The sequence below is a fragment of the Oryza sativa genome, chromosome 7 (assembly GCF_034140825.1).
Source record: "Oryza sativa Japonica Group chromosome 7, ASM3414082v1".
In the NCBI taxonomy this organism is placed as follows: domain Eukaryota; kingdom Viridiplantae; phylum Streptophyta; class Magnoliopsida; order Poales; family Poaceae; genus Oryza; species Oryza sativa.
Window position 1 is genome coordinate 22233564 of NC_089041.1, and position 15943 is coordinate 22249506.

At 42.4% G+C, this 15943-nt stretch overlaps 2 protein-coding genes across 2 annotated transcripts; both read right to left on the bottom strand.

Moving 5' to 3' along the window:
- Positions 1–1418: 1418 nt before the first annotated feature.
- LOC4343554 (mixed-linked glucan synthase 4) lies at positions 1419–7766 on the bottom strand. Its single transcript, NM_001422197.1, has 3 exons — positions 7432–7766; positions 6527–7274; positions 1419–3302 (listed from the first exon to the last, which is right to left on the bottom strand). The coding sequence occupies exons 1-3, from the start codon at positions 7722–7724 to the stop codon at positions 1650–1652; spliced, it is 2694 nt and encodes an 897-aa protein (NP_001409126.1). The 5' UTR covers positions 7725–7766; the 3' UTR covers positions 1419–1649.
- A 3545-nt stretch (positions 7767–11311) lies between these two features.
- On the bottom strand, positions 11312–14851 carry LOC4343555 (probable mixed-linked glucan synthase 3). Its single transcript, NM_001422198.1, has 3 exons — positions 14500–14851; positions 13123–13864; positions 11312–12981 (listed from the first exon to the last, which is right to left on the bottom strand). Exons 1-3 carry the CDS (start codon positions 14769–14771, stop codon positions 11389–11391), a joined length of 2607 nt encoding a protein of 868 aa, NP_001409127.1. The 5' UTR covers positions 14772–14851; the 3' UTR covers positions 11312–11388.
- Positions 14852–15943: the final 1092 nt, after the last annotated feature.

Sequence of the window (15943 nt, forward strand, 5' to 3'; positions counted from 1 at the left end):
GCGGCGGATTTGGGGCCCAGCAAGACTAGTCGGCGAGGGACAAGACGACGGCGTCACCGCGGCTGCAACACCACCACCACCTCGATGTTCGTCGCTGTGCATTGGCGGTGCATGCTCCAGCTCCTTTTTGTAGCTAGTACATCACGCCCGGGGGTGTACCCCCTCTTCCTCAGTCTCCACTGCCCGGGGCAACAACCTCGTCATCTACTTCCTCATGGTGTCCGGACAGCAGTGGCGTCGACGACACCCCATGCACTCGCGCGCTCCGCGTCCTCCTCCCAAAACTTGTGAACTCTACACCATCTCCCCTATCGTGGAGGTGGCGCAGTTCTTTGCCGCGACCACTACTCCGCCTCCACCCGTCGGTTTCACTACTTCCTCCCACTATATTCTGCCACCCTCCCTCCTCCTTTCCTCAACGCTCCTCCTCTACTGTCGCTCCTACCCCCCACTCCACTCCCCACTACTCGAGCCGCCTTCTCTCTCTTCCGCTGTCGATGCCAAAGCGATCTCCTCCCCATCCTTCCACCTCCATCCTCCCACGTCAAGGGTGACCTGCTCCTCATCCCTACCCTCCCACTTAGCCCTTGATGCCGTCTTCACCCCGCGCTAGCCCTTCAGCGGCTACGAGCTAGGGCCCCACGATGCTGGCCGCCATCGTTTGCCGCCTAGCAAGAGAGAGGGGGAAGGGAGAGGGGCAAAAGTATATGAGATTTTTATGACATGTGGATCCCACCCGCTGACTTAGCTAGTCAACCATGGTCAATATGCTACATGAGCAAAAAAACACCTTCCAAACCACCAAAGAAGCTGATTTGCACCGGTTTTTAAAGATGGGGGAGTCATTTTACCCGGTTTTGTGATTGAGGGAAGTGATTCAATCAACAACCAGAGATGAGAAAGGCAAAATAGACTTACTCCTATGGAAAATTTATTTGACGCATCTATGCCTCTGCTCCAGGCCTTTCCATGGCCCTGCAGACTTGTAGGCCCAACATATATGGAACATTTTAAAGTTTTTTTTCCTATTACGTGTTTATAATAGTTCAAATTTTGAGCCGAAAAGTTTCTAATTTGGGTTAGTGTTTTTAAAATTTCAATTTGAAAGTTCTAAATTTTAAGTTAAAAGTTTCAAAATTTATGTTAAAAGTATTGAATTTTTAAATAATGAAACAAAGAAGTTCTATTACAAAATTTTACTCGAATTGAAAAAGTATTAAAAATGACTTAAAAATTGTGAACCCATACCCATTCATCGGTTTTCCTTTAGATTCGTTACAATGCATGGGCATGTGACTAGTAGTGTATATAACACACTAAAATGGTACTTAAACTTAATTAATTAAACTTGTAATGTTGTGTCATCTATATTTATAGCAGTATATAGGAGTACTCTTTAAGAAAAAACAACACAGAGAAAAAAAAAGTTCTCCATGAATTTAATGCCAACATATCACACTGAACAAATAAAATAAAATAAAATAATTCAAGTCTTCACATTTTAAAAAATAATTCAAGTCTCACTCGATCAGAGTAGACTAGCACATAATCAGCTGCCGCCCTCATGACGTAACGAGATATATCTGAACACCCGGATTATTACCCCCGCGAGATCATTCATCAAATTCAAATCCGGACTCATGTCGTCCCTACCCAGATGGCCCGGTCAGCGACGCCGCTTTACCGAGAGAAGCCGCGACACCTGACAACCCAGCTTGGTACGGCGCACCGAAGGCGGCGTACATGATCGCCACGGCGGCGACGGCCATCACCGTCGCCACGAACAGCACCGCCGGCCGCTTCCCCCGCTGCCCCATGATCCCCAGCGCGAACGGGTAGAGGAGCGCCAGGATCCACACGTTGAACACCATCCCGAGCACCGCGAACCGCCCCTGCTCGGTGAGCAACCCCCACGCCGCTGCCTTGCCGACCGCCACCCCGACGGCGCCGACGTTCACGGCCAGGACGACGATGGTCGGGATCAGCAGAGGCACCCACCGCACGGTGTACAGGTCGGCGAACTTGTCGCCGGAGCTGGCCGTCGTCTGCTTCGACGTGAGCCTGAAGTGGATGCCCTTCCCGGTGAAGAGCTTGAGCGCCATGTACAGCACCGCCGTCGGGTACACCCCCGTGGAGCCGATCATGTAGAACTGCTCGTTGCGGCACCAGTCCAGCACCGTGATGCCCGACCACTTCACCTCGAACATGCCGATCACGTGGATCATGGCGATGATGGCGACGAGGTAGAGGAGGTACTCGCCGAATGGCTGCTGGATGTAGTACTGCTCGGAGATGAGCCACATCACCGGGAAGAGGTTGTAGAAGAAGATGAACACGGTGACGATCGGGTAGGTCGACATGTTGAGGTAGGCGATGCGCTGCAGCGGGTGGAGGCGGCGGCCGGCGAGGAGCGCGTTGCTGTGGGAGAAGAACATCTCGAGCGAGCCGCCCGACCACCTTAGGATCTGGTAGAGGCGCTCGGTGAGGTTGATCGGCGCCGTGCCGCGGAACGCGGCGGGCTCCATGGAGGTGTACACGGAGCGCCATCCCTGCTGGTGCATGCGGAACCCGGTCGCCACGTCCTCCGTCGCGATGTCGTACACCCACCCGGCGTCTCTCCCCCACGACGTCCCGAGGTCGTAGCCGCACGCCGTCACGGCGGCGAGGTCACGGGCGACCGACCCGTCGATCGCCACGGGCGGCGTGATCGACCGTTCTTGGTTGGCGCCGTCCAGCATCGAGCTGACTAGCGTCGACGAGGCGCCGAACTTGTTGGCATTGTCCATGGCCTTGATCTGGCTCCCCGCCGCCCCCCACCGCGGCGGCTCCAGGCCGTAGAGCGCGGCGCGGCGGAACATGGTGCCGGTGCCGAGGTAGGAGGGGCCCTGGAGGCCGTTGAGGGAGAGCGTGGTGCCGTCGAAGAAGACGCGGTTGTGGTTCGCGTACCGGTCCGTCGGGTCGACGTCGTCGAACCGCTGCGGGAACTGGACGAACGCCACGTCGTCGCCGCCGCCGCGCCGGTCGAGCATGAAGCACATCGGCGCACGGAACGCCTGCGAGTTGTTGACGTAGTGGTCGCAGTCGAAGTTGATGATGAAGGGCGCGTTCGACAGCAGCGCGGACACGCGGAGCAGCGCGTTCATGGCGCCGGCCTTCTTCTGGTGGTTGTACCCGGGGCGCTTCTCGCGCGAGATGTACACCAGCATGGGGAGCCGCACGTCCACGCCGCTGAAGTCCAACGGGTTGTCAACACTCGCCGCCACTCCAAACCGTGGCTTACTGGTGGGATGGTTCAGTAAAACCTGTCAAAAACACAAAGAAAACCACTCACTTTGGGGAAAGTCTATTATATTCTCGGAGGGAATGTCTAGGTTGTGCATGTTGCCTCAAAGTTAAAAAAAATTATATTTATACTGCATTAAAAGATATTAGTGATGGTGTCTAAAATCTATTATATCTATAAAGTAATAGAAAAAGAAGCCTCCACGTTCGCTCTCACGGTCTAGAAATTCTCACATTAATTAAAAAATAAGAAAAAAGGAAAAATAGAACTAAGATTAGGATTAGGATTAGTTAAAAACTAAAGAAAGGCAAAAAAAACTAAAAAAAACTAAGATACTTGAATCGGACAACAGTCAAAAACTAAAAAAAGGAAAACGGAATCATACTAATATGCTTTCGTAGGATACAGGAAACGGACAAGGTTTCTTTCGATTTAGAAAACGTATCAGACACTAATTTTGAAAACCGTGTGAGACACTAATAAAAGACAGACTAAAAAAAAATCATCGTCAGATTCATGCAATCTGAATTGTACACAAATTACATGCCATGGTAATATATAAATAGTACGCTAGAAATCTTCTCTCCACAATCCACCGCAACAAAAAAAAAGGAAAAAAAGATTAAGTACAAAATAGTGATGAAACTCTGTACGAATCCGACTTTTAGCGATGAAAAAAATTGTGAGATAAAAGCAAGTGTTTCAGGAAAATAGCAACTAACTGATGCTCTAAAATACCATAGAGCTGAAACGATATCAAAACAAGAAGGCAAACTCAATCTATTATCTTAATAAAGAAATAGAAATAAAAAAGGAGCCACCACTCTCATAGACTAAAAATTTTCACATGAATTAGAGAGAAATAAAAATTCTAATATATGAAAAAAGAGCCTAGATGGAAAGTAATAGAAAAAGAAGCTACCATGTTTGCTCTCACGGCTTAGAAATTCCCACGTTAATCGAAGAAAAATAAAAAGTAGAGTCCATATAGGAATACTATTTAAAAATAGCTGAAATTCAGAATTAAAAATAAGGAATATTGAAAGAGTAGACAAGAGTCCATACAAGCCTACAATTTAGAATTAATTAAAATTCGGAACTAAAAAAAATAGAAAAACTAAAATTAGAAGTTAGAGTCCATATAGAAATACAATTTAGAAATAACTAAAATTCAAAATTAAAAAAATTAAGATTGGGAGAAGGTCATAGTCCGTATATGAATACAATTTATAAATAACTGAAATTCAAAATTAACAAATAAGGAATACTGGAAAAAAAAAGTCCAGCGTCCATATAGGAATACAATTTAGAAATAACTAAAATTAAAAAAATAAATATTGAAAAAAGAACTCTAGAGTCAATATAGGAATACACTTTACCAACAATTGAAATTCAAAATTAAAAAACTAAAAAATATTGAAAGAAGAGTTTAGAGTTCATATAGAAATATAATTTATAAATAACTAAAATTTAGAGTTAAGAAAAAATAATATTGGAAGAGTAGTCTAGAATCCATATAGGAATAGAATTTATAAACAAAGGAAATTCGAAAGTAGAGTCCATATAGGAATACAATTTAAAAATAGCTGAAATTTGGAATTAAAAATAATGAATATTGAAAGAGTATACTAGAGTCCATACAAGCATACAATTTAGAATTAATTAAAATTCGGAATTAAAAAATAGGAAAACTAAAATTAGAAGTTAGAGTACATATAGAAATACAATTTAGAATTAATAAAATTCAAAATTAAAAAAAGTAAGATTGGGAGAAGTGTCATAGTCTATATATGAATACAATTTATAAATAACTGAAATTCAAAATTAACAAATAAGAAATACTGAAAAAAAAGTCCAGCATCTATATAGGAATACAATTTAGAAATAACTAAAATTAAAAAAATATTGAGAAAAGAAGTCTAGAGTCAATATAGGAATACGGTTTACTAATAATTGAAATTCAAAATAAAAAAAATATTGAAAGAAGAGTTTAGAGTTCATATAGAAATACAATTTATAAATAACTAAAATTCAGAGCTAAGAAAAAATGAATATTGGAAGAGTAGTCCAGAATCCATATAGGAATATAATTTATGAACAAAGAAAATTCAAAATTTAAAATAAGGAATGTTAAAATATGATTCTTGAGTCCATATAGAAATATAATTTATAAATAACTATCACATATATACAATACAATAAAAATATCACACATTTGTTAGTTCAACCAAGAATTTAAAATTATGTTGTCAATAATAAAATATGAAAATATTTAAACTATTGTATGAGAAAAAAAATCTAACAATGCTAGCCGTGCAATCTGCGCGGGCCGCCATGCTAGTTGTCGTTAATGTTACAAGCTGCCATGTGACCATAAGGTCCACACGTAAATATTATTTTTAGATATTGCATTATATTCTAATCCATTAACTATGCTATAAACTTGTATTTTTTTTTGTGTTTTCTTTTATCTCTTACAGTATTTGTTGCAATGTAGGGGCCTTAGCTAGTTTTTTTTAAGTAAGTAGATCAATATGGGATATGATATTTTACATACTTGCAAGTTTAAACTGAACTTATATAAGAAAAAACAAAAATAACAAAATATATTGATTCTAAATAGAACGTGCAATTTTTAGTCAAATCTATTACTTTTATTTCTTATTGTATAGACTAAATTTGAACTGGTGTGTTTGTGGAATAATATGTCACATATTGATCTATCTTATTTATTTTTCTAAAAAAAAAGTTTAATGTTTTTTTAAATGATATGCACTAAACGAGACGAGGGACACGTCCCTCTATGAACAATAGTCCATCTCCACTCGACAAAATTTGTCGTCAGAACAAGATTATAAGGGCAACCTCAATGTTGGGTTGCTGAATGAGCAGATAGCTTTAGCTATATCTATCTCTACAATGGTTATGGCCTTGGATGAGAAACAAGCCGGGTCCCACTGGGTCCCATCAAAGAAGAAACATACCACCAATTCGCAATCATATGCTGATAGGCTCCATTAGATATCATTTTTTAATCTCTTAAGTTCAACTGTAAGGTTAGAGCTGTTTTTAAGCATTTAATGTCTTATGTCCATGTCCACAATGTATATAGCTGAAAAAAAGTCTTAAGGCTCACTCTTATGGTCACATTGTGGATGCCCTAAACAGAAACTAAAATGCAATAACTCTGTCTTTAGATATTGGAAAAGGAATAAATTCTCGCTTCATGCGTACGTTACGTACCTGAACAATCCCAGCGTGTTGCCCTTTCCGGTGATTCTCCGCCGGCTCAAACCATGTGCCGGGCCAATGCGTCCCATCAGCCATCCATGTCGCGTTTTCACCGTCATCTTTGCCATCCTTCGCTCTGTTGTACGCGTCAGATCGCTTGCGAATGGTGCTGAACAGCGAGTCGATCCTGACCTTGAACTCCTCGTACTCTCGCCGCACGCGGCGGCGATCGCTCATCAGCTCGCCGGCGACGCCGCCCCTGTACGCCTGCGTCTTCATCGCGAAGTAGCTCTCCGGCGCCCTCGGCTCGACGCAGTGCTTCCGGCAGAAGGGCACCCACAGCTCAGCGAACTTGGCGACCTCCACCATGGCCTCGTAGTGGACCAGCGTCCCGCCGTCGTCGGACAGGTAGCAGGCGTACCTGTCCACCGGGTAGTCGGCGGCGAGGATGGAGAGGATGGAGTTCACGGTGTAGAGGATCGGCTCGTCGACGGGGTCGACGGTGGTGACGAAGACGTCGACGCCGGGGAGCTCGCCGCCGCCGGAGGTGCCGTGCTGCTGCCGGTCGGCGAGGGCGGCGAGGTCCGCGACGCGCTTGATGGGGTTCAGCTTCGGGAGCTGGTTGAGCGCCCACGAGAAGCCGAACCAGACGTCGCCGGCCATGGACATTGTCCACAGCCACGCGCCGTCGCGGTTCTTGTGGCGTACGCGCCACGCGAAGAAGGCGACGATGGCGATCAGTCGAACTAGGATCAAGAACCTGTTCGTATATTAGAGAACAGCATAAGGGCAACCAAAATGAATGCTGTAAATTAATCACACTTTATTGATTCGCAATTAATTTGTCTAAGTTTGATTATAAGTTTATAAGAGTAGTTAGTAGTATTTGACATCAGTGTGGGCCCAGGCGGTCAGACCTGTAAGGATGCAGGATGCTGCCCTTGACCTTGTACGTCCGGAACAGCGTCGGCCGAACGCCATCGCCGCCGCTGGGCCCCGACACGTCCGCCTCGTCGACGGCCACCCACACGTCATCCTTGCCGCCGCCGTCGTTCACCCGCTTGGCCGCCGGCGAGCACGGTGCCGCCGCCGCCGCCACGTAGACGCCGGCCGCGCCATTGCCGTTGGTGACCTCGACGCGGAGGCCGCCCGCGTTGATCCGGCGAGTCACGGCCGCCGCGGACATCGTGGAGGCCGTAGCCAACTCCATGCACGCAAACGCACCTAGCTAACTACGTAAGCTCCGTGGCGAACTGGTGAACACATCGTGGTGGCTTATATAGCGCGGCGAAACGACATGAGTTTAATTAAATCATCGTCTCACCCTGCCTGGTCAAAATACTGCTGCTACCTACGTGGTACAAGAGAAGCCGCCACTGTCACAGTGCAGCAAGCTGATGAGCATTTTTCCTCTCTGCAGCGTATGTAATTTTCGTTCCTCTCTTTCGATCAAACTCGGCAACGATCGTCGTGTTGGCGATCAAAAACCACCGGCACAAGGTCACCAGTCGGGCGCAGAAACTACAGATTCTCGGTTCTCCTCTAGCAGCCAAGTCAGCTGATCGTGTGACATCTTCAGAAACAAGGAAAAATAAAACGTGTACATCTGCACCAGCAACAGTAGAGACCTACTCCATCTAATTTATATTACAAGACATTTTTAGTTTTCTTTAATTTGATTATATTGTGGAATAAACGTAGTAGCAACATCTATAACATCTTTCATTAAATCTAACATTAAATATATTTTGATACATTTTTATAAAAAAAATACTTCAACATTTTTCTATAAACTCTGCTTTGACTTAAAAAAAATCAAAACATTTTATAATACAATAAGGAAGGAGTACCTAACAAAATAAATTAATATGCAATATATCATTCTCTACAAACATATAAGTTCAAATTTAAATTCAACATGTTATAACAAATTAAACTCTAAGTAATATATTTGTAGTCAAATTTGTCTCTTTTTTTTTACAATTTATACTAGTTGAATTTAAATTTAATATATGCTTGTTGAATGCTTCCTCCGTTCAAAAACTATTAGAGATTTAGATGGATGTGGCAGTACATCCTAGTAGTACGAATCTGACCACTCAAAATATAAGAGATTTAGGATGGACGGGGTACATTCTAATATTTCGAATTCGGACAGGAACCTGGCCAGATTCCAAAGTCGTAATGCTAGAATGTGTCTCATCCATCCTAAATCTCTTATATTTTAGGTGACCAGATTCGTACTATTAAGATGTGTCACATCCATTCAAAATCCATTATATCTTGAGATAGAGAAAGGAATATATTTCATATAAATCATTCTTGTCGTTCTTTTTTTAAAAAAGTTATAATCACCTTAGTTTATGTGTAATAAACGAGTGATCATTCACTTGATGATTAACTCAGGTGATTAAAAAAGATAGAGATAGGCTGCAGCTTCCACGTCAAAATCATAAAAACAGCTGGAACGAAAGGTACGGGAGAACATAGTGTTGTCCACTTGGACACGAACAAAAAACCGAACCGAGTACGTACTCAAGTTGTTACTAATTACTACTAGTATATATATCGAAACAAGTGCATGGATTATGCCCAAAATTGTGCACGCATGTGTTGGCCTTTCTGAGTTCTGAACTCCTGATGATGTTATCAAGCGCGTACGTACGAACGTACGTACGTAAGCTCAAATTTTCAAAAAAAATATTGCCGGGTTTTGTATGAGAAGACAGAGTTAAAACATGTGTACGTACCTAGCTGCCGTGCTGGTCAGAGGGGAGGAAAAATAAAAGGGAGAGAGGTCAAGGAGAGCATCGATCGAGTATATATGAGACAGTGATCAAGTGGTGGACAGCCAAACTTGATGGGGATAGCAACGGTGAAATGAAATCAGCAGCTGACGAGCTCGCCCACTGATACTCTAATAACTTTTTTTCGAGGGGAAGATACTCTAATAACTGAGATGTTCCATTTGAGTTATTTATTAGTTTATTTATGTTTCTTTGGAAAGAACCAGCGGAGTTGTTTAAGTTTTTCTGAGGAAGGGTTAGCACAAAAGAAAAGAGAGAAGTCTGTACTTTAGTCCGTAATTTCTGACCAAATCATGCCCGTTGAATATAGTGTTTCAGCAAATCCATATTAACTAAGTGCAATTTGCTCCGAATCAGTTCGTGTGCTTCCTAAACCTGCCTAAACTCACACACATACTCTCGTTCTTTTTATTTAACACTTTATAATTGGTGTCCTTAGACATCTAATTTTTTTAACAGTTCATCAGATTCTTTACCAGCAGAATTGGACACATGAAAGCTACACCACTTGATTTGTCATTATTGCACAGTTCTTGTAACTTGTTTAATTAGAGTTAGTAATAGGTATTTCTAAATAGCGGTCTAAATTCTGTTCTGGAGAACTAGAAAGGTGAAAAAAAAATCAAAACCGAATAGCATAGACAGATATATTGGATTTTACTTTTGTCTGCTTTGAACCAACAATTCAAATTCCTTTCTAAGGAAAAAAAACAAACATAATCAGAGTTAGATGCTTGTCGAATGGTAAAGCATTTTTCAGTGTTGAGCGGTCCACCGTATTCATTTAGATCCACTCCAAGTGTGATCTTTGTAAAACTTACCAGAGAAGTTACATTGAAGAGGGTGACATATCTTTGCATGTTCTACTGATTACCAATATCCTAAAATCGATGCAAACCACGAATTAAATTTAAAAATATATTGTTTATTTATAATTTTCTTATAAACATTCGGGATACAAATTTTTTTACAAAAGTATACCATCGTCGCTGGATGAAAGCGCGAAAACGATACGGTATCGCTGATCCACTATGCGAGAATGACGTGGGGTGACGATGCGCCACGGTTTCGTATTGGTTAGCCGCGAGAGCGTACGGTCTCGCACATTGCTTGTGCGAGACCGCACGGCATGGCTGCGACAGGGCCAATAATTAATGTTTAATCACATTGATTAGCGACTAATTAATCCCTAATCATCATTAATTAATCACTAATTATGGTAATCAATCACTAGTTAAACGAAACCATTGGACAACACATTCGGTATCGCTGTTTCATTATGCGACATTGTTTCGGTCTCGCTCTTTCCTTTCGCGAGACTGTTCGGTCTCGCTCTTTTCATCTGCGAGACCGTGCGGTCTCGCACCATTGCTGTGCGATACCGTCCGTATCGTCATACCCACATCATTTTCGCACAACGATCGTGTGAGATCGGACGTATATTTCTGCCAAAACAATTGTATCCCGAATATTTTTGTTAAAAAAATAAATGAACAGTATATTTTTAAATTTCTTTCTGCAAACCACCTGCTTTTATATTTACTCATGTGGTTTTTCTATATGTTCAATATGAAAAAGATATAGGACATGAATATATAAAGACAGTTGATGGTACATATGAAAGTTCTCATATAAGGGAAGTCCAAAGAAGTAAAATTGAACAGACTCAGAGTTAGATGCTTGTTGAATGGTAGCATGCATCTACAGTGGTAGCATTTTTTCAGTGTTAAACCTCACGGTCCACCGTATTCATATAGATATAGCCCAAGTGTGGTCTTTTTAAAGTTCACCAAGAAAGTTATATTAAAGAGGTTGACGCATCCTTGCCAATTATACCGATTACCAACATCCTAAGATGTAAACCACTCGCTTTTCTATTTACTCAAGTGATTTTTCTATATGTTCAATATGAAGAATATATATGACATGAATATGTAAAGACAGTTGGTAATACATATGAAAGTTCTCATATAAGGTAAGTCCAAAAATATTTGACACAATTGGATTAGTTCAAGAACAATATTATTTATTACAAAAGTTAAACAATACAATCTTTTATCTATGCACCTAGAATGGAATAATGTTTGCTAGTAAGATATGGGTAGCAACATATACAAGGGCAACAATTACAAAGATAATTGGCAACAAAACAACAAGAATGATTGACCTCTTTGCCCATCTCCCCATGATTGCTAGTGCAAATGGGTAAAGGAGAAACATAACCCACATGTTGAATAGGAGTCCCATTGCAGCATGTCTCTTCTGTGCTATCGTCCATACTCCCATATATACTGCCGTCTTTCCAATAGCTACACCAATGGCACCGATATTAGCAACTAAAACTACCATTGTTGGGATTAACATGGGAACCCATCTCATCTCATATAAGTCAGCAAATTTATCGTTGGTGTCAGCGGTTGTTTGCTTTGAAGTGACTCTAAAATGTATACCCTTCTTTGTGAGAAGATTGACCACCATATGAAGCACAGCTGTTGGGTAAGCACTCGTTGAGCCGATCATGAAGAACTGCTCATTGCGCCAATAATCTAACCATGTGATCCCTGCCCACTTTATCTCGAGCCATCCGATCATATGAATCATCAAAATGATCACGAGAAGGTACACCACATACCTAGTGAATGGCCTCTGAATATATACTTCATCGGGGATAAGCCACATCACAGGGCTGATAGCATAGAGTAAAATAAAGAGTGATGTCACCGGGTAGATTGTCATATTGAGGTATGAGACACGCTGGAGAGGTTGGAGCCGACGACCTCCAATAAGTGGGTTATTGTGGGAGAAGAACATCTCTAGGGATCCACCAGACCAACGTACAATTTGGTGAAGACGTTCTGTTAGATTTATAGGTGCAGTGCCACAGAATGCATCATGCTCCATGGTGCAATACATGGATCGCCAACCTTGCCCATGGATGCGAAAACCCGTGACTATATCTTCTGTGGCTATGTCATATATGTATCCAACACCCTTGCCCCAATCGGTTTCTTTGTCGAATGAAGCTGACACAACCATCTCCAGCTCATTGACAAATATGTCATTGACCGGTGATGGTGTAGCAAATCGGTCTTGGTTTAGGGCTTCTAACACTGACTCTAATAAGAGTATGGAGTTACCAAACTTGCTAGCTTCAGGTGTGATGTTGTCTTGTCTCCAATGAGGAGGATCAATACCATAGAGAGCTAAGCGACGGAACATGCAACCAGTACCAAGGTATGAAGGTCCTTGGAGACCATTTAGGGCAAGCATTGTGCCATCAAAGAATACACGATTATGATTGCCATATCGGTCTTTTGGGTCAACATTGTCAAAGCGTTGTGGGAACTGAACAAAGGCAGTATTATCACCTTCTCTTTGGTCAAGCATGAAACAAATTGCTGCACGGAAGGCTTGAGAATTGTTGATGTAGTGATCACAATCAAAGTTGATGATGAATTGTGCATTGGAGAGTAGAGCAGAGGCACGAAGTTGCGCATTTAATGCACCCGCCTTCTTATTATGATCATAATTTGGGTTCTTTCCACGAGACACATAGACAAGCATCGGGATGCGCACATCAGTGGCATTAAAATTAAGATTGTTGCCCGTGCTATCCTTCAGGCTAAGATTGTGGCCACGGATGGGATGGTCCAACACAACCTGTTCAAATTGACAAATATGTAGGTCATGTTAATGGAAAATTTATGGTGAATCCACTTAACAAGGTAATTGCGGATTGCACAATATGATATTATCCCCTTAGTAATACATTAGAAAAAAAATTAAGGTGGAGTTATGTACCTTAACAATTCCAGCATGGTGTCCTTTCCTGTGATTTTCTATTGGCTCAATCCACGTGCCTGGCCATTGGGTCCCATTAGCCATCCAAGTCGCATTTGGTGCTCCTTGATCAGTTTTCATACTATTGTAAACATCTGATCGTTTACGAATAGTCTCAGGAAGTGCTTCCAATCGCACCTTGAACTCATCATACTCAAGATGCACAATCCTAGAGTCATTCTTGAACTCCTCTGGTGCACTTCCAGTATACGATGGTGCCTCAAGCTCAAAGTAGCTCTCTGGGGATCTAGGCTCAATGCAATGCTTCCGGCAAAATGGAACCCATAGAGTAGCAAATTTGGCTGTCTCAACCAATGCTTCATATAGGATCAATGCTCCACTATCATCAGAGAGATAGCAGGCTGACCTATCAACAGGGTAGTCAGCCGCAAGAATAGAGAGAACACAATTCATGGTGTATAGAACCGGTTCGTCGATTGGATCAGCGGTGGTGACGAAAACATCGATGCCGGGAAGTCTGTAGCTTCCGTCGGCGAGATCACAGTACTGCCTTAGGGCAGTAAGGTCAGGTATGGTTTTGACCGGATTGAACTTTGGGAGTTGGTTAAGTAGCCATGAAAAACCAAACCAAACATCACCGGCGACTGACATTGTCCAGAACCACATTATGTCAGAATTATTGTGCCTGATCCGCCATCCGAAGAAGAGGAGAACGGCAATCAAGCGTGCAAAGATCAGAGCCCTGTAAGAGATTAAAAAAAACATGATCCGACTGTAGTTAATTTCTATTGAAACGAAGGCTGAATTTTATTTATTATCTTAAAAACAATTATTTCTAGAAATGCAAGTAAATGCACATGCCCAGGTGACCAGAAAGGGTAAATATTCTTGATCCAATTATAAGCTGCAAAGACATTATTGGAAACATGAGGCCGTACTGTGGGTTACTACGAGTCAACGGATTAGCACTGAAAGAAATCCGGGAGCAGAATATATATCACTCACGATCCATCCAAATGATCAACGTGCTCATTGACTTGCATATATATATACTTCATTCTACCAACTAGAAAACGCATACATTCCCGGCTTAACTAATTTTTAGATACTCCCCCGTTTCACAATGTAAGTCATTCTACCATTTTCCACATTTATATTGATGTTAATAAATCTAAGCATATATATCTATCTAGATTCATTAACATCAAGATAAATGTGGGAAATACTAAAATAACTTATACAGAGGAAGTAACAAAAGTATAGCGTCCAGATTCTGTATCTAGCAAGCTCAGTACTAATAATAATCTTTATGCATAAAAAGATTTTCATTGCAATGTCGCTGATTTTTCGATCGTACACTCGATCGGATGTACGTACCTGTACGGGTGCAGGAGGGAGCCCTTGACCCTGTACGACCTGAACAGCAGCGGCCGGCGGCCGTCCTCGCCGCCGCACTCCTTCGCCGCGCGCCGCTCCCCCTTATCGGCGGCGGCCCAGTGCTTCCCCTTGGCGCCGCCGCCGCCGCCGCCGGCCGCCTTCCTCTCCGCGCCGCCGATGCTGCTCGTGCGGCTCACTAGCAGCGGGTCGATGAGGCTGCTGCAGCCATTGCTATCCTCACCACCGCCGGCGACCGACGCCGGCGAAGCCATGACGAGCACTCTATAGAGCTCACTGGCAAGCTTAAGCCAGTGCAAGTGTGCTGCCCTACTGGTACTTGAAGCTGAAGAGAGTGTGCAGATGCACCATGTATATATAGTACTGTACTAGTGACTGATCGTTGGGTTGAATGAATATTTGCGTGCATCCAGATCTGCGTGCGCCGCAACTATCGTCTATCGATTGATCGGTCGCCTCGCCTCACCAAACGTGTTACTCCCTCCATATATTAATTTATATGTATGACGCCGTTAATTTTTCAATCAATGTTTGACCATTTATTTTATTTAAAAAATTTATATAAATATGAAAATATTTATGTCATGTTTAAAGAATATTTGATGACGAATTAAGTCATAATAAAATAAATAATAATTATATAATTTTTTTTGAATAAGATAAATTATTAAACGTTGAAAAAAAGTCAACGGTGTCATGCATTAGTACGTTGCTTCGTCTGAGCACTAAACAAACCACTGGTGAACAAAACGTGCAGCAGAATGCATAAGCATGTTGCGTCCATGTGCCTGCAGGCTGACCCAAAAAACGCACTTGTCTGCAGTGCTTTGCATGCATGCTCTGTACTGTCTTACGTCTTGTCAGGCTAATTAATAAATATCGCCATATGGTTACTTTGGTTAAGCTGCATTGCTAATCAGCTGTATTAACTGTGCCACTGTAATATATAAGCTCAGGTTATTTGTGAAAGTCAACTTTTGCCGCCTTAATTACGGCCTGGTGTTACTCAGTCGTCGTCGAGCATGTGGGTGCAACGATCAGATCGATGGAGATGGATCTACCTATGCAAGTTGCAGTTAAGCAGAAGTAGCTTAATTAGATCACCGTGCATGCATGAGAGAGAGATCGATCCAGTGCGAGGGGACGATCAGAAATCTGGCAGCATAGATTTTAATTTGTTTGGTTCTCTCGTGTTTTTGTTAAACAAATCAGAAATCCAGTATGATTCTCTCTTGGCAGATCTGCAGAGAGTACTGATTTTGGTGCATATAAGTTAGTTTATACATCAATGTGTTGCATGTTGTGTGTTGATTTTTTTTTTTTACTCATAGAGATCTGGTGATGCCGGTTGTATATACTACTGGAATCCAAATTGATCTCACAGAACTGTGGGGAGATAAAATAAATGGCCAGATCTATATATTGA